Below are 26,294 nucleotides of genomic sequence, written 5' to 3' on the forward strand. Positions count from 1 at the left end.
CTGGCCCATCTCTTAAAACAAGTGCTCTGCCCCTCCCAAAGAACTGAGAATAACTCATAAAGGCTTTCCTCTCCAGAAGCAGAACAGTCAAAAGCGTGATTAGGTTAAGTGGCTTCATCTTCCTCAGGTCAAACCCAAGGTTTATTTTCCCTATGAACAGGGTGTGCTTTATTTGATAAAACGACTCAAAATCAGCTTATGGAAAAGTTAAAAATGTAGTTTACTGAAAGATATGTATCTTTACAAAGAGTAATAGCAAACAATCCCATCTAGAAGTTTAAATAAATGTAGATGATTTTAAAACTAACAATATATATAAAGCTGAAGTCACTGCCTTGGATAATTTACACACTGCATCCAATATTTTATATAGGACATTCATTCTTAAGGCAGAAAAATTGAATCTGACATGTAATGACTTGGCTCTTACATCCAAGGGTCAAACTGGGAGTAGACGTGAACAGACAGATTCCTTGCTAATGAGGACATACCTGGGGTGACAACTTCATTTTTAGAGTAGGTCATGTAAGACACATACATTTGGGAGAACAGAAAAAGATGGAAGTCTAAGACACATAAATATGTGTTTTCCACATGAGGTCAATGAGACTAGGCTTTCTATTATGAGGTGAAACTACTCCCATAACAAACTAATAGTCTTTCTGGTAGGGAACATAAAATGCTTAAAATATCCAAGTATTCACTTTTTCAGAAAGTGTTCGTTTAGACTCTAGTTTTCAAGATGTAGTATAAAAGTAGCCTGAACAGTTAAAAGCAGTTGAATGTCAACTCACACTGCTACTCAGAAGGCTACCACTTAGGATACTCCTGCCCCATGTACAAAATCCTGTGCAGGGAGGATACTGATACATACTAAAATAAAAATGAAGCCCCCCCAGTGCATGTGCAAAAACACTTGTTGCCAGCAAGAATATCTTTAACGAAAAACATCTTACTTACAGAATCAGAGGCATCAAAGCCAGACTGACACAAGAGTGCACCACCCCCTGGAGGTGGACGGATATTTGGGATGAAAGCAACCTTTCAGCGGGGACCCTGGGCGATGTGCTACTTGGAGAGGAAGGCGCGCTGGAGCACCGCGGGCGCCTCTCACGCAGACCAAGGTCCTGAGCCCCCAGGGCTGTGTGCTCCTTCACTCAGTGCATCCTGGTGCCCAAAGGGGGACAAGAACAAAGACAAACCTGAAAGACAGTTCTCAGGCAGGTCATGGTGCCTCTAACTGCATGAGTACCTTCCTCTGTGCCTATCACGTGTGCCGTAGCTCGGGCAAGGGTCAGAAGTGTACAAAGATTACCTGCCTAAGTTCTGAAGACATGATTTTCTTCTTTCATGGTGGCAGGAGTCCATGCAAGATTTGTAAACAGTGATACAAAATACTGTAAACATAACTTAACAGAGCTTGTATAAAACAGAAGAAGTAAATCCAAATTTACAAGTGGGTAAAAAAAACAGAGGGCAGCTTCATACAAAGTTCTCCCTCCTGCGCCAAGTGATTTCTTTTTTTTGTTTTGTTTTTGATTACAAATATAATCCTGAGCTGAAAAACTGGGATTTGGGGGAGAGCCATCTTTGCATACAAAATATCCAAAGGACGTTTATTCTTTTACTTTTCTCTAGTGATAGTCAACTGCCACAGACAGTCCTGAATGTGTGACTTTGGAGACAGTTATAGTTTGGTGTGGCGCCCAGGTCTGGAGCCTGCGGTGGTGCTGGCCATGGAAGCTGAGGCTGCAGCGTCCTCTGCCTCCTCCAGTTCGTCCTGGAGCTCCTGGCTGACGCTGGACTGCAGGGCTGCGGGCGTGAGCCACTCCTTTGGGAGGCAACTCTGTAGAAAAGGTATACAGGAGCTGAAGTAGGCAAGCCGATTGATCCAGCGAGGAATCTCTTTCCCACAGAGAATCTACAAAGGAGAAGGAGCGTAGCATTAGGTGAGAGATTGAGGTTATCTGGTCCGCTGCCAAGGAGTGGAGGGTCAGGGAGGCAGGCGGATCCGCAGAAAAGCCACTGCTCCATATCCTTTGGTGCTGTTACCTCCAGCCTTTGATGACAAGCCGGTCCCTAACTCAGAGGCCTGGGTCTCCCTATGGTCAGCTCTGTCCCTTCCTTTCTGAAGAACTTTGTTAAGCTGCTTATTTTTTACATCTATAAAATCAAGCTAATTCCATTTGGTTCCTTTCTTTACTGTCTGGAGATGCTTGTAGAAGTATTTTGAACACAGAAGAAAAGATGTGTGAAAGAAAATATTATTCAAGTAACAGGAGCTCCAGGCAGTTCTCATCCTTATCCTTAGAACTTGTTTGTAATTAGCCTCCAACTAACAAAAATAAATGGAAAAAAAAAAAAAAGAACTTGTAAGCCTCATCTTTTTCCAACTGCAAATGGTATGAACTAGGTCTTTTATAATACTAACTTTATTACCCTCCTTTCCTTCCACAGTCGAAACTGGGCTTAACTAGGCCATGCTTTATTGTCCCTGTGGTGGTGTTGCTTCCAATCATGTCAAAGATTATAATCATTATAATTATGATCCAGAAGTGAAGTATCAGCTAGTTTAGCTTCATTGGTTTCAAAGTATCTTATGTCCAAAAATTAGCTAAAATGTAAATAAGCTGGCACCTGTAATCAAGCAATGTGACATTTTAGCCCTATGCCTTAATGGCTTCATTTAAACACTATGTTTCTGTCTTAACTACAAAGCTAGAGGGTGGTCTCACTGGGGGGAAAGTAGAAAGTTTTGATCATTTTTGATTACACTGCCTGGAAGCCGTGAGAGGCAGACAGTACTTAAACATACTTGAAGAATGTGCATGAAGTAGATCTGGGGGAAAGCTGAGCAATGACCTTGTATTATTCCATTCCTATCTGCTTATTCTAAAAAACACAGGCAAACAAGTATTCCATTACATTTTACACCCAAGACATAATTAGGGGGATTTGTATATTTGAAGGTCATCACAGAAGTGGTGACTAGGAATAGTTAGGTTAATGTAACAAGCCATTGTTGACTATCCAAGTGGTTTTCTTCATTCTCCTTCCTAAATCCTGATTTTATTTCTCCATGTATGAATGTACTTCACGGGAAGCTGACTTCATCTCAACATCCAGGGCTGGCTAGATTAACCTAAAACAGAGTTCTGTAAGCTAAAGCCACCTGTTTTTAGAAATAAAAATTTTACTGCAACACAGCCATGCCCCTTCACTTTTTTAAGGCCTATGCTTCTTGGGCTACCATGGCAGAGACAGAGTAGAATCCAGGAATAGTAGTCCACAGGCCTAAAATATTTACTATGTGGCTCTTTCAGAAAATGTGTGCAGATCCTCAGTCAAGCCAATGTCTTTTATTAACCTTTGAGTCAAGATTCATAAGTAGGTCATTTAGCACTGTAACTTGAATTCTTAAAATGAAATAAACTGAAGATAATAGGGTATCTGTGATACTTGCTTTATTTTATTTTTTGGATCCTTGTTTTAATTATGTGTACATATCTAGATCATGATATAAAATATATTTCTTACTGTGAAAAGTGATAAAAAAATATTTGATTCATATAACAAAATTACTTTTGCATTTAAGCATGAATTTGGTAATCTCTCTTACTAAGAATTTACTGAAAAGAGGTATGCACAGGGTTATTGATTACAGCACTGTTTGTAATAGCCAAAGACTAAAAATAACCCAAATGTCATTAATAGGAAACTGACATTTTGGCACATCCAAACAAGGAGGATCATTCAGCTGTTACAGAATAAACTCCATGCTATAATGTTAAGCGAAAAAAAAAAAAGTAGAGAAAAGTGTGTATAGGATGCTCCCCAAATATAATGGTGGATAGGCAGAGTAAATTATCCACATTCCCGTTCTAAAAGGGAGAACATGGAAGGCAGGAAGGAATTATTAGTCCTAAGCAATTTCAAAATCTGACTGGACAACCTCCATTAGGTTACAAGGCTTGGGACTAATCCTCTGTGGTCCTCAGTTCTGTTGTCTGGGCCCACGAAATCATCCTTTTTCACAAGCCTGTTTCCTGCCTATAGAATCCAAGAGTCATCTTTCATTTTATCCTTTCTCTGTCCCTTTTATTTCAAGCTGGCAGTGTTTCTACTAACATAACAACCTCAAAAATGTTGAGTCTCCTGTGTACATCATGGGATTCACTCCACGAGCTATGAGGTTCCTCTATAGATCTCTCCTGGAAGATTCCATTTCTATCCCTGATTTCTCAAGATGGTTGAAAGGATCCAGGAGTTGAATCTTTAATCTCTTCAGCAGCAGCAAGTTACCCAGTCACACCCTTGGGCCTTCTCTCTACAATATGCTTTCCTAACAGAAAAGCCCCTACTTTTACCATCTTTTCCACCTGGACAGGCTGAACAATTCCAAATCATTAAGTTCTGACTCCTCTGTCGCTTAACTTTTCTTTCTTCATTTTATCTTTCTTTGTTCATTTCTTTTTTTCCCTTTGTGCTTAAGCAGAAAGAATACCTTGAACACTTTGCTTGGAAATGTCATCAGCTAAATATTCAAGTTTAATGTTTATAGTTCTGCTTTCCACAAAACTGCTGGACAAAATTCAGTGAAGCTTCCTGTCACTATATAACAAAGATTTCCTTTCCTCTAGTTTCCAATAACATGTTCCTTATTTCCTTCTGAGCCCTCACCAGCAGCACCTTTAATATCTATATATTCAATATTTCTAATAAGTTTGTTCAAGGTAATCCAGGTTTTTTCTATCAAACTCATTATTGCTCCAGCCTTTACCAATCACCTAATTCTAAAACCAACTGCACACTGGTAAAGGTATTGTTAGAGTGGTGGCCCGTCTCTAGGCACCAACATCTGTACTGGTTCCCCGGGGCAACGTGAACAAACTATCAGAAACTCAATGGCTGAAACAACCCACTTTTTTCTCTTACAGTTCTAGAGGCCAAGAAAGAAGGGTGGAGGGGAGTGGATACTGAGAAGTTAGAAAGCTATGAACACATTTTGTTTTTTCTTTCTCCCACATTTGACTGTGGAACTATGAAAAGACTTTATAAACACAAAATTAAACAAAAAAGCACCCCCCAACCAAAAAGAGGATCAATGAAACAAGGACCCTGTGTAGCAAACTAGTGGCATAACCACACAAGAAAAAAAATTATTTCAACTAACTATAAAACACTGTTACTTTTATTGAGCGATACTATAAAAATAGAACTGCAAAAAACTTCTACTTTTCAGTAGTCATATTGTTGGTGGCAGAGGTTATACTACTCCTCTAAGGTTGCTTTAGGTATAGAGGGATTAAGATGAATGGGTAATTATGTTATTGTTGAGAAACGGGATTTTATACCTGGCATGGCAAAGTACAGATATACTATTGATAAGGTTAAGTAAAAATCCTATAGCCTGAATTTTAAGTTGAAACACCACTGCTACTGTTAAGTCACTTCAGCTGTGTCTGACTCTGTGTGACCCCATCCCTGGGATTCTCCAGGCAAGAACACTGGAGTGGGTTGCCATTTCCTTCTCCAATGCACAAAAGTGAAAAGTGAAAGTGAAGTTGCTCAGTCAAGTCCCACTCTTCACAACCCCATGGACTGGAGCCTACCAGGCTCCTCCGTCCATGGGATTTTCCAGGCAAGAGTACTGGAGTGGGGTGCCATTGCCTTCTCTGAGAAACGAATCTGTAAAAAAAAAGTCCTAAAAAAAAAAAAAAAAAAAAAAAAAAAAGTCCTAGCTCTGTCTACTGCAGGAAAAAAAAAAAATCTAGAAACTATCACCAACGCACTAGCAAGGAGCAACCCTAATGCCCAGATTAAGATTTCTAAATATTTACTAGAAGGAAACAGTTCTGAGGTAGGAAATACATAGATGAGCCTGGAATATTTCATTATACCAAAAACCAAGAAGGCTACTAAAGATGAACGAGGTCAGGGTGGGATGAACTGGGACTGACGTATATACGCTACTATGTACACAGCAGGTAACTAGTGGGACCTACCGTATAGCACAGAGTACACGACTCAATGCTCTGTGGTGACCTAGATGGGAACGAAACCCAGAGAGGGGATGTGTACACGTGTAGCTGACTCACTTCACTGTACAGCAGACACTAACATACGTTGTAAAGCAACTAAACTCCAATAAAAATTTTTTTAAAAATTAGCATATCAAAAGACTCAGAAGCTGACTTAAAGAGAATCCCATTGATAAAAAACAGGACAAGGACAGTAACTGCACTGAACTGAAATATATCGATTATTTTAAAATCTGGGGCGGGGGGGGGGTGGAAATCTATAGTTATACTACATTCTGAAAAGATCTGTTACCTTTGGAGAATGATAGGGAACTCTATCAGGCAAATCGGGATGATTTGTTGAGGGGACTCACTAGACTTGGCATATAGCTGTATTCACAGCTATGATTTATTATGGTAAAAAAAAATACAAAATTAGCAAGAAAAAAGGCACAGGGCAAAGTCCAGAGGAAATCAGGCACAAGCTTTCAAAGGTCCTCTTCATCGTGGAGTCACATGGGAGAAGCAGCTGTGGCAACACACGTGGAATGTTTACTTCTAGGGGAGCACGAGAGACCTAACATCCAGGTTATATAGGCCTGGTCACACAGGCCCCGTCCCTAGCACGCACTTAAAACTGTGGACTCCCAGAACCAAAGCAGGGCTTTAGCATAAGGCGCACCGTCACGCAGACAGTTCAGGCACATGAGCCCTTAACCTGCGGGAGTCTGGGGCAGGTGGGACCCTCCCGAAAACCAAGTTCTCAGAGGCAGCCAAGGATGACTCTGCATGCAGGCGTTTTTAAGGACAGCAGTCTCCGGGCTGCTTTGTTAACTTTTCTGGCACCGTTCACCCCTCAGCCAAGCTGTCACAGCAGAAATGATCAAAGGACCCCCTGCAGCACTGAGCCCAACTTGAAGTGCTGAGCTCAGCTGCACTCTTGAGGGGTGCCAGACTTAGCCAGTTGAAAGAAACTCCATGAAACCATCAAAGTTTAAGTTTCAGTATAAGCTTTCTTCATCTGGTCTAAGGTATCCATTTAGGCACTGCACAATGCTGGCCAGTAAGCTGAAGCCGACCTGAAAGCTTTTCAGGGCTGAAGCAATGTCAGGATAGTCAGGGTGTGCCCAGAAGAAGGAAAACACCAGAGGGTACCACTAGAAGCTAAGCTTACGATGTCAGGGCACTCTAAGCAGGGCAAACATTAGTCAGGCAGCACAGGGTTAACAAGGCCCTCAAGGTGTTTCTCACTGTGGGGAGCACCATGGGCCTGCTACAGACAGAGCATCTGTATCCCCTCGAAATTTCATGGCAACTGTAACCCTCACTGTGCTGGTATTTGGGGGTGGGGCCTCTGGGAGGTAATCAGGTCAGGAGCGGTGTAAGCAGCCTTACAGAAGAGATGGGGGAGCTTCTGCACTGCTTCCGCCTGCTGAGGACACAGAGAGAAGGCGGCCTGGAGGCCAGGAAGCAGGCCTTTCGCCAGGCCCTGAAGTCGGCCAGCTCCTTGACTTGGGACTTCCAAGCCTCCAGAACTGGGAGAAATAAATTCTTATTGTTTACAAGCCACCAGTCTACAATATTTTGTCGCAGCAGCCCAAATGGACAGGGCCCTCTGCTCCAGGGTTTCTAATCTAGTCTGAAAAATGAGCTAGATCTTGGTTTCAGAGGAACAGCCTGAAGGCACTCAGTTCCAAGCAGTTCTGTCTGTCTGTCCACGACACGAGGTTATCAGCCTCGTGAGTGTGGGAGACATCTGCTCATGTTCGGTGCGCGGAGGGCAGGAGCGAGGGCCACGCTCCGCTCTCCCTGATCCAATGCTGTCACTGTGATCACAAGCTCAGCGGCCTGTCTGAACTCAAGGTGCCTGCAGCAGCTGAGGCAGGCAGAATGAAAAGTTCTTCCTCAGGGAGAGGGAAAAGATTATTAATGGCTTCACCCATCCTGGCCTCCTCAGGGGCCAGGGTTTTCTTTGGTTGCTGCTGTTGTTACAAAATCAGTATGTCACATTCAGCAATCGTAAGTTGATATTAAAAAAAGAATACCCTACTCTCCCCCAGACCTTTTGTTTGGATTTGGAAGGGAAGTATATATGAGAAACAGAAGAGTTTTCAGAGGAAACATTTTTATATAATTTAACCAGCTAGATGCATTACATTAGCAATCAGTCAGGATTAAATTCTGAATTTCCAGAAAATTTCAAAATGGGTTTATGTAGCCAACCCCTCCTTTCCTCCTGGTCATTTATCTAGAGAATGGTCTAGAAAAGATCCCTCTGATTCTGGGGATGGCTGCATGTGGTAATCAAGCTACCTTACTCAGGTGGGTGCTCCAGGAGACAGGGTGGAGAAAAGCAGAGTTAGGTGAGCCCTGCGTTGCTGCAAACTGCAATGAATTCTGATACTCACCCCTGATACTCATGAAGGGGCCTGCACCGAAACAGCCCCAAGATGGGGCTGAGAGTAAGTTCTGTTAGGGGTGGTCACAGGGCGGAGGGGTCACAGGCCTGGCGATGTGCTCTCCCCTAACCTGCAGCTTTTGGCAATAATCACCAAGTCAGGAATGCAACGTCTCTGTCTGAGAAATACAGAGCTGGTCAGCAGCTCAATTTCAGATGGTCCCGATGGAGGACAAGCCCCTTTCTGGGGACACCTCCAACACGCTTCAGTCAACATCCATGGCGTGTATGTTACAAACACGCCACTGGTCCTCAGAAAACAACTGGAGAGGGACAGCGACAGTGTGCGTAGCCCTGTTTGAAAGCTCTGCTGTGGAAGCCAGGAGGGCAGTGAAAGGGCCAGCTAGCTAAGCAGCTCTGCAGAGAAGGTCACTGAAACTGCAGCCCATATTCTCCTTTACAGATTTCACCGTTCCTGTGGTACTCGAAGTGGCCACTGTGACCATCTGCTAAGTGTCAGAAAGCTGGGAAGCGGTTTCAAGCGCGATTTAATTCTCCAGACCTTATTTTATAATCTTTTAACTTTCTTCCCTCCATTTTCTTTTTTAAGGTCCTTTAATTTGGATCTACTTTAGGTTTTCTGCTTGGCACCCAAGAACTGGGAAGGCAGTAAGTACCTGTGTGATGACTGGCAGAGTAAAATTTCTAGATAGGAGAAATGAATCACTTACTAATAAGTAAGAGCCAGAAAAAAGTTCAAGTTGGCAACTAAAAGTTAGGAAAAGAGGAATCCTATTGGCTAAGAAGTGGAAGTCACTTAGGCATTACTTTTTTATAATTTTTTTCCCCCAATCCCCTTGGCATTAATTTAAGTGAAAATATAAAGCTGTAATAAAATAAATTAGAATAAGAAGCGACTCATTATTGTGCTCACTCTACACACTTGCTAGATCATGACTAGAATTATAATTTAAAACTGTGCTGACTCTGAATGAACTTATGGTTGGGAGTTGGAGAGGGGGAGGATAGTAAAGGAGTTTGGGATGGACATGTACACACTGCTGTATTTAAAATGGATAATCAACAAGGTCCTCCTACAGCACAGGGAACTCTGCTCAATGTTACGTGGCAGCCTGGACGGGAGGGAGAGTTTGGAGGAGAATGGACGCATGTATGTGGATGGCTGAATCCCTTTGCTGTTCACTTGAAACTATCACAACACTGTTAATCGGCTATACTCCAAAACAAAATAAAAATACTTTAAAAAATTGAATGCATAACGTAAAAAAACCCCAAACTGTGCTGACTCTAAAGTTACCAACTTTGGAAAGGTCACTATTAAGAAACAGTCACAGAAAAGAAATAAAATACCATATATTACATAATGTAAATAAACAGAAAAAATAACTTGCTAAATATAGTGGGGCAGTAAGTATATGAGTAAATGTTATTTATTTGAAGAACTTTTAGAATAAAATTTACCTCTGATAAAGCCGAAGAAAAGTGATTGCAATTTTTATGCATCAAATGATAGGCATTGCCTTTGTATTCTTTTCCCAATTCTTCCACAATTTTTTCTATATCATCTTCTAGGAAGTCAGTGCTCCCTAAAACGACAGCTTCTCTTAAAGAGAAAAAAAAAAAAAAGAATATAGCTGTGTGAGTTATATTATAGGCATGCTTAAAGACTTATTTCCAGAAATGCTTATTTCCAGGAATATTATGATGGATGTTTAACAAAGCAGGGTTAATGTTATGACTAAAAAGTAAATGAGGTATTTTAATAATCTGATTATTTTAGTTTCTACTTTTTAAAAGCAATAAACTCTTAGGTATACCACTTCTAAATAATACAAATGCAAAATAAGTCATTTCCCTTATTAAACAGTATTATATTAAAAATGTAATATCACAGTTATTTTTATTACTATTGTATTAGAATTTACATTACTAGAGCACCAGATTCATGCTGCAAATATTCTTGCTTAATTACAGCTGCCATCAAATGGCTGGTCATATTCTCACTTAAAAATCATCTGTTAAGTTGTCAGCCACTGGGCTGTAGTCAACTGTCAAATGACTAATTTAAAAAAAGGCATCATAAAAACAAACCCCTTCTAAACAATACACCAAACCAAAAAACAAATCAACCCCCCACCGCTCCTAAACTACTACCCTGAAATGCGATAGACATTATTCAACAGAGAGTACAATTTTAGTCAGATACAAGTTAGAATCCAAGAAAGCTGACAACACTCAGAAAATCCTTTTATCTAGGAGTTTTGACAAATGGGAGACCTAACAGGTGGATTCAGGCTGGCATTATAGCACTTACGTGTGTAAATATTTCAAATTGGTTATAGGCTAAGAGAACCATTAACTTAGTAGTGATAAAAGGGTATAGCCTTATATTGAATTTCAGTGTTATAACCTCATTTCATTATTTTCACTTGGCAACCATTATAGGCCTAGAAGTTTCTTTAAAGCTCCTTGAAACTAAGATTCTAAATATCACTTTAAATATAAAACTTAATTAAGGAACGACAATTTGATTATTAGCATTAGCAGTAGGTTTTCAGTGCTTTTTACTACTCCCAAGGCTCCCGAGTACACTCATATCCATACATTTTAGGTCTATCAGTGCATATAATACCTTAACAATACTTTCTCGGCTAATCTATTCAGATTATTTTAGTTATTTCAAGTTTATAAACATTGTCCCTTTCACTGGGAAAATGAAGAGATTTTTAAGAGTGTTAGGTAGGTCACAATTCATCTTTCCTCCATCTCCCTCCAAACAGGAGACTGAGGGAAGCAATCATTAGATAGGAAAGTCTGTTAAAGCAGAATCTTACATCAAGATAAAAACATTTGTAAAGTAGACAAAATAACTTTCATGGGTCCTCAATAAGAGCAACAGACTAGCTTCTTTCAGGCACTTTATCTGGCTGATTACTATCTTTACACAACTTAGATTTGTTTTTAAAGCATTAGCAACTAAAACAACATTGAAGAAACATTTTAACTTCCTATATTTTTTTAATCTACAGAATGAATTCTGTATGCCTGAATACAAGTTTTGGCACCTAAGACAGTGTAATAAAAATTATCCTCCCTACTTACTTAAATTTAAATGTTTCTCCTAGTTCAGAAGCATTTCCTGGGGAAATTTCAAATATTCCAGAAAAGGGATAAGGATGGCCACCATAAGCAAATTCTGAAAAGAGAAAACTCATGATTTTTAGTATTTATCACATAAAATTTAACCAGTATGTTGAATTAGATTTAATAAATGATGAAGATAATAATGATACCATCTAAATATTTTTAAATTTAGTAATGCTTTCACAAATATCTCATTTAGCTATTACTTGTATAGAACAGTTGACGCAAGACTTGAAACTCTAATAAAAGATGCTCAAAGGTAATTCTGACTTCTCTGTTTACTTTATAATGGCTAGAGGAGAGTGCCTAACACTCAAAAGAGAAAGAAGTTCCTGTTTCCCTATAACGCCAGAGTACGTAGGTGGTCAGTTCAGTGATGTGCCGTTAAAAATTAAAGTGGTCAAATTTCAAACTTGCATTTTACTGGAAAAACTGTCTAATAACAATGAGTTTTCAAGGTTCTTGGGATTAAGACTCTTGGTTTATCTCTGATTAAGAATGAAACATTAGGAAACAGAAAATTGGAATTCAGTCCCCCTCATTCAAGAAAAAATAAGCTGAAAAATTAACATACACTACCACTGACACACAGACACACACACTCCACAGCACATCCTTAAGCTAGGAGACAGCAACTTGTATTATAGTGAATGTACATCCAGACTGATTAGATACAAACTCTTATCCAGAATGAAAATGAAGAATGGTTTCAAATCAGTAAGGAAATAAAATTTCTGGCGACAATTATGGTATGAGATGCTTTGATATTTAAGTGGAAAATCATAGTAGTCTTATTTAAAGAATTCTAAACAAATGCTTAAATTAATACTGTCACTTAAATTTATTAAATATAATCTTAAAGGTTTTAGAACAAAGCATGGAAAAGAATAAGGCAATTCTAAGTTTACTTTTGATTCAGATCTTTCAGAAGAAACAACAATAATGCAGAATAAGAAAGCATTTAATTCTGAAACATACAACTTTTTAATAACAGAACTTTATAAAACACTGTAGATAAGGTTAGACATGGAAAAATCATATTTTGATTTTTAACTTTCTCAATTATAGTAAAATTGTAGGCCCACTTATTCATCTATTCAAGAAGCAATAATTCACTTTTAGGGATGCAGTTGGTTCTGGTTTTGCTCTTTTGAACCATGTTTCTAATTATTCCTAAGTCATTTTATGAATAGGAACAATGATTAGGCAGATAAAAGGATAATGGACTAGTATATGAGAATACTTGGGTTCAAGTCTTAGTTTTGTTAATTAGCCGTATGACTTTCTGCAGGTTTGAGCTCGTTTCTTCACCTGAAAAATGGATGCCCCATGCTCCAATCTACCTTAGAGTAGTGTGGTCATGGGGTTCCAAAATCGATGGCACTTTAAAAACTGTAACATATCACTCAAATTCAGTTAAAAATGAACATTCACGCAACTTTGGCAAAAGCCACATCAAACAGGGAACAAGCCCACAGACTACAATTTCTCCTGTGTCAATACACCAACCACTGGAACCCTCAACACAAACCCCTCTGCTTTCTAGCAGATGCAGTCTTTCAAGTAAAATGGAGCTTATATGGCAGATTTTTATAGCCAATATTTAATATGGTACACTGCACCTGGAAGAAGCTAATTTAGCATATAAAAACGGGACAGCAAAACACCACACTGACACATGTAAGTCAATGAGCCTTTTCCTTGTATTAGCTAAGCTGGTACCACCGGGTTGCAAAGAGCAGACATGACTTAGCAACCAAACAACAACAAATGTAGTCTTCAGGGGTAATTGGGAGGAAACTGCAGTAGCATAATCTAAGAGGTCACAAAGACTGCCTAGCTGAAGCAAATAAGAGCATTTCTGCTATAGGATGAGCTTATGATTCAAACTAGTATATTATTACAACCTTGGTGAAATCAGCAACGTGATCTGTCTTATGAAGAACATTCTACTTAAAACATGGTCAGGATTATCTTGTACCAAGAGAGAGAATTAGAACAAAGGAAAAAGCTGTTGAAACAGAGCTGCTTGGTTTGAGTGGTTCCAGCTAGGTTTATCATAATGAATGGTAATAAAGAATAAAAAGGGCTCAGTTAACGACAAAGGCCATCATCTTAAGCAAAAAGCAACATGTATTCAAAGGCAGGATTTGCTCAGCAATATTTTTAAACTTTATAACTATACATTTGTAGGTCTACAAAAACAAGTTACTGAAATTCCCTCAGGAAATTGGTATTTCAAAATTGACGTTCCAGCGCCAATCCTTTTCCAACCAAAATGATTATTTATATCATAGTATCTTTTCAAAGTGAAAGGTTTCTTAGGAAGGTCAATATAGATTAAGGCAAAACTGTCATGGTATAAAAATCTCAAAAGGAAAATATTAATTAAGACACAGGATATAGAATAAAAGATAACTAAATCAATATACACGTGTGTACTTTGGAGTACTTTCTCTTCAAACACATTCAATTTTGGGCATTTTTCCAAAATGCAGTATAAACAAATACGCGGAGATTTTCTCCTACTTTCTACAATAAAGCATGGCACTTAAAAAAAGGGGGGGGGGGAAGAGCTACAGTCATGATTTTGCAACCCCTTTAAATGAGAAAAATCTTCAGAAAGTATATTTAGACTGTGTGCACACATACCTCTGCCATATACTTCAATTCCTGAATGAAAAACTCCAATTCCGATGGAAGAGGTGTATTCGTTCATCCAGTACTAGAGGGGAAGAAAAGATTCAGTATATTTGTTCACTTATAATTCAAATCCACTTATAGGAAGCTACTATTTCCTGAATCTTTTACTGAATATTTAGGCCTTCCTAACCCTATTTCTTGGTATCTTCCTTACAGCTCTGAAATTCCCATGATAACGGCACACTCAATCTTATCTCTGTGCCTTTGACTGTGCCACATACCATATGGCGGAGAAGGCAATGGCACCCCACTCCAGTACTCTTGCCTGGAAAATCCCATGGACGGAGGACCATAGGGTCGCTGAGAGTCGGACACGACTGAGTGACTTCACTTTCACTTTTCACTTTCATGCATTGGAGAAGGAAATGGCAACCCACTCCGGTATTCTTGCCTGGAGAATCCCAGGGATGGGGGAGCCTGGTGGGCTGCTGTCTATGGGGTCGCACAGAGTCGGACACGACTGAAGCGATTTAGCAGCAGCAGCAGCATACCATATGGAATACCTTCCTGCGTCAAAGTGAAAGTGAACTGAAAGTGACAGCTGCTCAGTCATGTCTGACTCTTTGCAATCCCATGGACTGCCCACCAGGCTCCTCTGTCCATGGGATTTCCCAGGCAAGAATACTGGAGTGGGTTGATACTTCCTTCTCCAGGGGATCTTCCTGACCCAGGATCAAATCTGGGCCTGCTGCATTGTAGGAAGATTCTTTACTTCCCTTTATCAGGGAAGCTCAACAATCTCATTAGTAATCAGAAAAATGCTAGTTAAAACAATAAGCTACCATTCTTTTTTTTTTTTGGCTACTTGGCTGTGGGGTCTTAGTTCTCCAACCAAGGATTGAACCCAGGCCCTCATCAGTGAGAGCACGGAGTCTAACCACTGAATGGCTAAGAAACTCCCTACCAGCTTGAAGATCCATCAGACTGGCAAATATACAAAACATTGCTAATATGTAGCGTTGGTAAGGATGTCAGAAGATACTGCACAAATGTGAATCAACGTCAATTAATTAACCATTCCACCTCCTGGAAGCCAGTCTACAGAAATGCTTGAACATATGCAGAAAGATATCCTAGGATATTAACTTCAGTTATCTATAGCACTAAAAACTGGAAACAATCTAAGTACCAGTAGGAGAATGGTTACATTAAGTGATGGTAAATCCATATGATGAACTATCATAAAGCTACTAAAAAGAATGAGTTACTATAAAAGGGCACTAAAAATACACCTAAGACACAAAGTAAAGACATCAGGTCATAATACATTATCTGTAGCAAGATCACATTTTTGTAAGTTAAATAAATAGGTCCTGTGTATATGTTTACAAGCTAAATATAAAACAAAACAAAACTACCACTAATTACAACAAAAGAAAGTTTGAAGCATTACAGATCAAACTGTTAACAGTTTGGGGGAGTGGAGCAGATATAGCATGGGGGTGTGAACAAAGGGGTGCAAAGAAATATATTCACTTTTGACTCCATACACTTCAAGATTGTTTTTCTCAATTTTATGAACTATGTATATTACTAACTTTTATAATTAGAAAAATGTTTACCCAAGTCTATTTGTTCAGTGGTTTCCTGACAGCCAACTTCCAGGACTTAAACTGTCTTTTCCAATTGAGAAATCTCATTGCTTACATTGTTTACAACCAATAATTTGGTCTAGTATCTAACTTCCTTAACAATGGCACCAACAGGTTTTTGTTCTAGATGCAGACAGCTCCTATGTAAAGTTACCTTTTCTCTTTTTATGGTGTGAGCGCCTCTCTTTCAAAATAGAATATTTTTGAAAAAGAGAGAGATACATAATAGTTGTCTGCAATAATCAAAAGATTTAAAAACTCTTAGCAAATTGAACATTTATTTGCATTTAACATTTAATATCACTATTAATTTTAACAATTTATCTTTTGTTGACCAGTAAATAGCTTTCTCAAAGTGCTTTTATAATGGATTTCTATAATGTGAATCTAACCATTTTATTAAGAGAAAGGTTTTCATGAAGAAACAAAAACAAAAACCCTGCATAATGACTTTTGCCAGAAGAGTTAACACAGGTTTAGGATGGGAATGTACTTGTCAGAGTGCGGAATCCTAGACTCAGAAATCTTTTACTCTCTGCTCTTTCACAGTTGAAAATAATCTCTTCTATAGCACTTCTGTATGTTGCCTGGGTATATATACTATATATACTACTTTAGTCTGAAACTTCCCTGCATTCAAGACTTTACATTCTAAATATAAAAGAATATGTTTCAACACATTCTATAAATTAGAAAATCAATAAAATGAGAGAAGCTAAAAATGAGAGAGAAATCCATCACCTAAAAATTTGGTCAGTCCTTTAAAGTTTACCATAAAGAGATTTGACCTATGTAAGGCTTCTTAAGAACTGCTGAGACACTGTAATGAAAAATGAATACCTGATAGCTTTGCAAGTGTGGTAGTGTTACCTCCACTCAGACAGAAAGTTGGACAATAAGGTCAACAGTTTCTGCTCAAGGTTATACGAAGCCTGCAAGCTGCTAGGAAAAGGATTTCTTAGCCCAGAGATATTTCTTTGAACACTATTAAAAAGTAGACATTAACCACTCTTAACATTGTTTCCCAAAGGCTCTGTCTCAATATTCTGTGCCAGGCAGGAATTAACGCTGATGTTTAACAATGAGGGACTCAACAGTTCTTTGCATTTCAAGTATCTTCTATCCCTAGAAAGGGCCCCAAAGGTAAGAGTTATTTTTCTGGATTAAAATAACTATTTACTAGCTACAGATCTATGACTAGATATTTCTACTGACCTTACAAAAACAATTATAAATAATACTATGAAATTGGATAACACTAACAAATTGGATAACTGAAATGAAGAGAATAAATTCCTGGGAAGACAGAGTACAATAGATCTATAATTAATGAGAATGAAGAAAAGAGAATGAATTGGTCATTTTAAAGCTATCCTGAAAGAAAAGTCTACAACCAGGTGATTTGGCGCTAGTGGTAAAGAACCCGCCTGCCAATGCAGGAGACGCAAGAGATGCGGGTTCAATCCCTGGGTTGGGAAGATCCCCTGGAAGACGGCATGGCAACCCACTCCAGTATTCTTGCCTGGAGAATCCCAGAAGAGCCTGGTGGGCTACAGCCCATAGGGTCGCAAAGAGTCCAACACAACTGAAGCTACTGAGCATCCACACACCAAGTATTTAAACAAAAACACTAATTCTTCACAAACTTCTCAAAAGACAGAAGAAAAAGGGAACATTTCCCAAGTCACTCTATGTGGCCAGCATTAATTGGGACATCAAAACCAGACAAAGACTTCATAAGAAAACTACAGATCAATCTCTTATGAATACAGATTCAAAAATCCTCAACAAAATACTAGTAAATGGAATTTGGCAACATGTAAAAAGGAACATACATCATGACCAAGTGATATTTGTTCTAGGAATGGAAGGTGAATTTAGTATCTCCCCAAATCAATTAATGTAATATACCACATCTCTAGAAGAAAGGACAAAGAATCCAAAGCTTTCACAATCAAAACACTCAACAAACTAGGAATATAAGGATTGAGGATCAGGGATCAAACCTTTGTCTCCTGCACTGGCAGGCAGATTCTTTACCACTGAGCCACCTGCTTGTTGGTTATCTGTTTTAAACAGAGCAGTGTGTACATGTCAATCCTAAACTCCCAATCTATTCCTCCACTCTTGCCCCCTGGTAACCATAAGTTCATTCTCTGTTTCTGTTTTGTAAATATGTTTATTTTATAATTTTTTAAGAAGTTTTTTTTTAGATTCTGTATACATGTACACACACACACACACACACACACACAATACTCTGTATATAATACAAGTGATATTTGTCTTTGTCCGACATCACTCAGTATGATAATCTCCAGGTCCATCATGTTGCTGCAAATGGCATTTCATTCTTTTTTACTGACTGAGTAATATTCCACTGTACTTATGTAAAATGGGACAGCAGTTTTGGAGAAGTGTAAGCCCAGAGTAACCATGCTGCTGCTGCTTAGCTGCTCAGCTGCGTCTGACTCTTTGCGACCCCGGGGACTGTAGCCCACCAGGCTTCTCTGTCCATGGGGATTCTCCAGGTAAGAATAATGGAAAGGGTTTCACTCCTGGGTTTATGCTCAAACACATGAAAACACATATAAAAAGCTGCCATCAATGTTCATAGCAGTATTCTTCACTATAGGCCCAAAGTGGAAACAACCCAAACGTCCCTCAGCTAATGAACAGATAAACAGTGTGGCGTACCTGTATTACCTTATTTCTCAACAAAAAGGAAAGAAGTTGCTGATGCATGCAATTGAATGAACCTTGAAAACATTATGCCAGGTGAAATAAGTCAGTCACAGTGTATGATTCCATTTATATGAAATGCCTAAAATAGGTAAATTTATACAGATAGAAAATAGATTAGTGGCTACTTATGACTGGGAGGTTTGCAGAGCAATCGGGAGTGATTGCTAATGGGTATGGGATTTCTTTCTGAGGTGATGAAAAATGACTAATATTGAATGGGATGATAGCTGTACAATTCTGTGAATGCCCTAAAACCCACTGAATTGTACACAAAGTGCAAACTGTCTGATAAGTGAACTATGGCTCAATAAAACTGTTTAAAAATGTTAGGAATAGAAGTAGGAGATCTACTAACTTGTACCAAATGGTAGAAGAGTATATAATTTCCACAGTTGGCCAACCTAAACAAAAACTCCTCTATAAATATCATGAATCCTCCAAGGACAAAATTTCGTTCAGAATACATACTTTGTTCCTTTAAAAAAGTGAATTTGGCATTATAACAAAGATTTCCTCTCTGTTAGCAAAGTGAGAACCAAGAAATTCTTGAACAAAAAAGTTTCCATTTTCCTATCTTTCTTCTACGAAATAATCCAAAATTTAAACTTTAGTAAAAGTGAAATAAAATATACATATTATAAGTATGGGACTTGATGCCCACACCCCCCAAAGTGAAAAGACTATTAGCTACCTTAAAACATTTCTAATGAAAAACCCAAAAGATGGTCCAATTAGTTCTTGAACTCTTGTTGTTTGGTCATTAAGTCATGTCTGATTCTTTGCAATCTCATGGACTGCCAGGGCCCTGCCAGGCCCCTTTCCTAGTCAAAAACCTTTTAACTAGGTTATTCCTCAAATTACAGACTGCATTCCTAATTTCAATTGCAATTTCCTAATTGCACTCCTAATCTGTGAAGGCAGATAGCTGCCTTTAAAAACATGTGAAAAACAGACTGTAAACAAATAACATATCAAGAACAGAAAAAAAACTGGCAAGTTCCTGGCAGTCTAGTGGTTAGGACTTTTTGCTTTCATTGCTGAGGGCATAGGTTCAATCCCTGGTCAGGGAACTGATATCCTACAAGCTGCACGGCATGCCCCCCCAAACCAGAAAACAAAACAAAAAATAAAACCCCCAAATTCTAAATATATATATATATATATGTATTCTGGTCAGCCACTTCTCATCTATGAACAGCAGCAAATTACTGAAGAAATTAATTAAGTAAATTAGATATTTCTCCTTGATGTGATTAAAAAAAATTTTTTTTTTCCTGAATGGACTGCAAAGAAAAAGAGGGTAAACCTTCCACAGAGAGTCCATCAAGAGTGAGAAATGCTCTCCAAATGTTCCTGTTTCTGTTAGGGCTTCCTTGTTCTATTATTAGAGAACACGCCTGGAAGGCTTATTACTCTTTAAAAACTGGGCAGGCTGCCTGTGGGAGACGAGCGTTTAATTCAAGGTCAGCAAGCCTTATCAAGTCCTTCTGCCTCAAAGTCCTGCCAAGGCTATGCAGACAATATGGAGGATGCCTATTTTAAGTGGAGATGCATGATATAACTGTAAATAAACAAAACAAGCACAGCAATCTCTCAGTATCTGTGAGGGACTGGTTCCAGAACCCCCACAGACTCCCCAGTGCGAGATGCTCTAGACCCTTATTTGAAATGGCGTGGTAAAGGCAGCCCCCTGCATCTGTGGATATGGAGAGCTAACTGTATATAAGGACTCAGTCTTTTACTGAATGATTTTAGTTGTGAAACTTTCCCTAAAATGACTTGCTGTGGGGACATGCTGAAGTAATATTATCATCTCACAGTTTAAGATTTTTAATAGCAGTGTTTCTCAATGCTCCTCTAACTTGATTTCCATCCTTTGTCTTTAAAAAATTATTTACCTACTTACCACTGCTGAAACAGTTCACAAGGTATCTGTGGAATAAAAATCTCACAAAGCTCAACAGAGCTTCTCAAACTCACTATGTGGAAATTCATGCTTTTGTAGAACCATAAAACATTGATATTTTCCAACAGAAGATGTATTATAAATATGCAACATGAAATCACAGCCAGGACCATGTATCCATGAAAAACAAACAAACCAAGCTGCTGAATTAGACACGACTGGATGTTAGCAAGATTTTTGTTAATTTCTGTTGGACATGTCTTCAATGATTTTGCTGTCTAAGTAGCAGCAGATGCCAAAAGTTTTAAACTTACATACTTGGGGGAAAAGGACAATTTTATTTAAAGGCTTAGGTTTTTATTTGAATTGGGAAAAGACCACTTTTATTTCTAGAGTTGGGTCCAAGTCTAAGAGTATAACCAGTACTCAGAGACTAGTTGAATATACTGCTCTGAGACAACTGCAGAAGCTGGGATAAGAGGTGTATACATAATGACACTGGGGCCAGCCCCGCAGAGAAAGTTTCCCACACAGGGCTTTGTGAGGGCAGAGTGATATGGAACACTGTGGGTGATCCACCAAAGGAAGCTTTACGTTCAAGTTTACCCAACGCTGACAACCATATAATCCCTGAGGAATTAAATGAAGCTCAGATGCTTTCATTTTAAAGTTGGTTTACAATGTGATTCTTCTCAAACTGTTCCCAATATACCAAAGGAAAACAGTAAATGAGCCAGCTGCTACCACAAAACAGTCTCTCTCAAACCATGAAACAACATCGGAGTTACCACAACATGTCCATGTCAACCATCTACTAAGCTATTTGGTCATTTTCATCTAACACTATCGTTCCCTTAGGATCCAACAGGAAAGCTCACAACACTTCTGTGTTCCAGTTTGGATCACAAGAACGTTGTTTCTATTATCTTAGAATTTACTTCAGAGTTTACTGCTTGGATAGAAAAAGGCTGATCCAAGCATTACAACGAACAGTGCTGAAGCATTTGAACTATAGTGGAAAGACACGGGGCTGAGTGTCAGGAGATGGGGGTTCTTTGCCTTGACTTCTTCACAGATATTGGTAACTTTTTTTAAATTTAATTTTTATTTTATATTGGAGTATAGTTGATTAACAATGACGGGTTAGTTACAGGTGTACTGCAAAGTGATTCAGTTATACCCATATAAGTATCTATTCTTTTTCAAATTTTTTTTCCCCTTTAGGTTATTTTACACAACATTGAGTTCCCGATGCTATACAGTAGGTCTGTGTTGGCTATCTATTTTAAATAGTGTGTATGTATCAATCCCAAACTCCCAATCTATCCCTCCCTGACCCTGACATCTGATAACTTTTAAAGGTTCCCAATGTCTCAAAAAGAAACACTGATTCCAATTCACACCCCTGGTTCAAATTCTCACTTCACTATCTACTACTCGTGTGACCTGGGGAAAGATACCCATCCTCTTTGTCCTTATTTACAAAATGGGGATAAATAAATAAAGTCTTCCACAGAGGACTACCATGAGGATTAAATACATCAGTACGTATAAAGTACTTAGAAGAGCGCTTGACCTACAACGAACATTAAGTATTAGTGGTAGCAAACACATATTGGTAGGGTTCTTCCCTTATACTTTGTTCTACACATTGATAAAAGGTTGGATACACATGCAAATTGGAGAAGGCAATGGCACCCCACTCCAGTACTCGCCTGGAAAACCCCATGGACGGAGGAGCCTGGTAGGCTGCAGTCCATGGGGTCGGGAAGAGTCGGACACGACTGAGCGACTTCACTTTCACTTTTCACTTTCACGCACTGGAGAGGGAAATGGCAACCCACTCCAGTGTTCTTGCCTGGAGACTCTCAGGGAGGGCGGAGCCTGGTGGGCTGCCGTCTATGGGGTCACACAGTCGGACACGACTGAAGCGACTTAGCAGCAGCAGCAGCACATGTAAATAGCAGATTGGTTCTGGCTATCTGTTAATTCTCAGAACTTTCAAGATTTGGGAGTTGATGTCACATTACCAAGAGCAGTGACGCACTAAATTGAATGGCAAACAATGGCAGAGTTAATTTGACTCTGCTTTAAGGTACCTATAAGCAATTATTTATCTTCTTGAGAAGTACAGATCTGAGTAAAAGGTCTCTGTAAGGCAGTGGTTTTACAGGGTTCTTATATATTCAAGAAGGACATGAGCAGAGGACTGGAGAACTAATCTCACTTTGGTGTTAGGACCTTACAGCCTTGAACTTAAGTCCACAGAGATGGCATGTAAATGAAGAGAAGAGGGCCAAGGAAGGACCACTAGAAAATGCCTAACTCCCTCTGACACCTGCCAGTGTCACCGAGGGTTAGAAGGCTTATCAAAATATTCCAGAGTATTAACATAAAAAGAGGAAGCAATTCACAGAAAAATCATCATCTTGAAATATACAGGAAAGCAATAAATACATAAATAACAGCAGTTACTTTTGAACTCAATCTTGCTTCAATGCAAAAAATTGGCCTAAATATTTCCATTTATTATTTCTAAAGCATTGTCTACAGAACTGAACTGACTGTACTATACTATATTACAGTCATATGTTAAAATGTTGAGTTCTTCTGATAGAGAACTTTCATTAAACTTCATTTTAGTCAGTGATTTGTTTTATCAACTTAATAAAATGTTATGCTTCCTGCTTGAAAGCAACAACTATGATAAATGCTATCTCCCTAGTCTGGAACTTAAAACATTTAATATAATAACTTAGAGTCTGCATCTGATTTCCTTAAAAGGCATACTAAATGATATAAGTATAAAGTACGACTGTTTCCCCTAAAAACTAAAATCACTGTTCATGGCATTAAAAGTAAGTAATTTACTTTATTCCTCCCGAAAGGTGTTTAGGACAAGACATTTCAATTACTGAGTTAAAAATCCAAAATAGATCATATAAGGATACAGCAAGAAGGCAGCTGTCTGCAAACAAGGAAGAGAGCTCTCATCAGATACCAAACATGCTAGCATATTGACCTTAGACTTCACAGCATCCAGATAAATAAATGTTGCTGATTTACATAGACCACCCAATCTACGATGTTTCGTTAGCAGCCTGAGCTCTAAGAGGGCAAGAAATGATATTGTCTTCCCACACTGTCCAGAAGATTAGAGATACTGAGGGAATATTTTGTGCAAAGATTGTTACAGTAAGGACAGAAATGGTAGGGACCTAACAGAAGCAGAAGATATTAGGTGGCAGGAATACATGTAGGAACTATACAAAAAAGATCTTCATGACCCACGTAACCATGATGATGTAATCACTCACCTAGAGCCAGACATCCTGAAATGCGAAGTCAAGTGGACCTTAGGAAACATCACTGTGAAAAAAGCTAGTGGAGGTGATGGAATTCCAGTTGAGCTATTTCCAATCCTAAAAGACGATGCTGTGACAGTGCTGCACTCAATATGTCAGCAAATTTAGAAAACTCAGCAGTGGCCACAGGACTGGAAAAGGTCAGTTTTCATTCCAATCTCAAAGAAAGGCAATGCCAAAGAATGCTCAAACTACCGCACAATTGCACTCATCCATGGGATCACAAAGAGTCAGACACGACAAAAAAAAATAAATAAATAAAAATAAATAAATAAAAATCCAAAATAAACTGTGACAAGTAGAGACTGTGGGGTAATTATTATAGTGTCTTCTCATATAAAACTGTCCTTGATGTTCACACTGTTAAGCTATGTTATGAAGTCTTTTTGGTACCAATGGATATATTCCAAGATAATCTTACCACAAATGCTACTTAACAGTAAATCACATTTAAATGCTTTCTATGGTGCCTTAACACCAGGCTGGTCATAAACCAGACAATAAAATTGCACCGAATGAACTGAGATTTTCCAATATTTTCTTAGATGCAATCGTGAATATCCATGTCTGTTAATTTGCTTTATACTGTAAGAACTATATAGTATGCTGCTGCTAAGTCACTTCAGTCATGTTCGACTCTGTGCGACCCCATCCCTGGGATTCTCCAGGCTAGAACACTGGAGTGGGTTGCCATTTCCTTCTCCAATGCATAAAAGTGAAAAGTGAAAGTGAAGTCGCTCAGTCATGTCTGACTCTTCGCGACCCCATGGACTGCAGCCTACCAGGCTCCTCCATACATGGGATTTTCCAGGCAAGAGTACTGGAGTGGGGTGCCATTGCCTTCTCTGAAGAATTATATAGTATAGATTCTATTTTATTACTATTTCTGAGAAAATGTCCAATCTCTTCACTACCAGAAAATATTATCTGATAAGCACATGGCTGACGTTCTATGTCTCAGGGAAAAAAAAAATATCTACATATCAAAAACATTTTCATTTCAAAATTATTTATAAATTGTCGCTAACAGTAACTCAGGCTTAATACCTGAGTTAATCTTTTGGAGTACATAATATCTCCTGATTATGAAAGATTTGTCAGTAATCTTTTAGTTAATACTGTTTTACTCTCAAGTCTCAGTTCTGATGATAAAATTTAAAGTTAGCCTAAGACTGACAGTGTAGCCAAAATAAAGATATGCACAAAAGCTACAGCCAAACTTCCTTGTTTGCTGGGACAGTTCCAGTTTACATTTGCTTCAATATAACTATTTAGACTGCCCCTTTCTGATAAAACTTAAAGTTAGCCTTAGACTGGCCTTCTTAGGGACTGTACTGAGTCTTAAAAGCTCCTAAGTACTGTCCTGATCTCATGAGTGTGAATATGCCTGACATGATATAGACATGATAATATATATATGCTGACATGATAATCTAAAAAGCAAAGAAAATGTGGTGACATGTATTTTGTACAGGGCTGAAGTTCCTCTTCTTTATTGATTAGGCAAACTAATTCTCAAAAACAAATTACTATGTTCACCAAAAGATCCAATTTCTAAAATCCACAACAAGCTAGATACAAGATGACTCTGAATTAAGTTATTTAAAGGAGACTAGATTTTTAAAAGTCAAATCAACAGTGAACCAAATGCGCCATGAACATTGTTAGGACTAAACCTATTTTATGTGACGCACAGTTTGACTCCACCAGTGATGGGCAGGGGACTGCCAGTGCTTGGTCCTGAACCACAGCTATACCGGAAAACCAAGTTCTCGGCAAATCTCTCCTAGCAAGCACTTAATTTAGTTGTGTGAAAGATTTTGGTAAAACACTGAAACTCCTTCTAAGGAGTCTATTTGTATTTGACTATCCTCCTGGGTTCTAAAACTGCATGAGATCTGAGACAAAGTCTTACTTAATTCTGTACCCTCCATGTTGCTTAGTGTACTGTATTATACTTAGATCATTCAAATTCTTGATCAGCTGAAATGTAGCAAGGAACATGTAATCCTTTTTCCTTTGTCCTGTCCTTAAATGTGACTCATGGGAAAGAGGATGGGAAAAAGCAAGGGAATTCCAAAAAACCCCATCTATTTCTGCTTCACTGACTATGCTAAAGCCTTTGACTGTGTGGATCACAACAAACTATGGAAAATTCTTAAAGAAACAGGAATACCAGACCACCTTACCTGCCTCCTGAGAAACCTGTATGTAGGTCAAGAAGCAATCGGACAGGTCAAGTTAGAACCGGACATGAAACAGACTGGTTCCAAATTGGGAAGGAATACGTCAAGACTGTTTACTGTCACCCTTCTTATTTACCTTATATGCAGAGTATATCACGTGAAATGCCAGGCTGGATGAAGCACAAACTGGAATCAAGATTGCCGGGAGAAACAT

The 26,294-nt window shown here is 38.7% G+C and overlaps 1 protein-coding gene across 1 annotated transcript in view; it reads right to left on the bottom strand.

The window, feature by feature from the left end:
* Positions 1-201: 201 nt before the first annotated feature.
* The window catches only part of DESI2 (desumoylating isopeptidase 2), a 43,391-nt gene continuing 17,298 nt past the window's right edge, over positions 202-26,294 (bottom strand). Inside the window, exons 2-5 of the mRNA XM_043923520.1 lie at positions 14,236-14,308; positions 11,542-11,635; positions 9,901-10,042; positions 202-1,921 (exon numbers count right to left, since the gene is read on the bottom strand). Coding sequence (XP_043779455.1) covers positions 1,688-1,921; positions 9,901-10,042; positions 11,542-11,635; positions 14,236-14,308 — 543 coding nt within the window. The 3' untranslated portion in view covers positions 202-1,687. The remainder of the gene's footprint in view (positions 1,922-9,900; positions 10,043-11,541; positions 11,636-14,235; positions 14,309-26,294) is intronic.

The sequence above is a fragment of the Cervus elaphus genome, chromosome 14 (genome assembly GCF_910594005.1).
Source record: "Cervus elaphus chromosome 14, mCerEla1.1, whole genome shotgun sequence".
Lineage (NCBI taxonomy): Eukaryota > Metazoa > Chordata > Mammalia > Artiodactyla > Cervidae > Cervus > Cervus elaphus.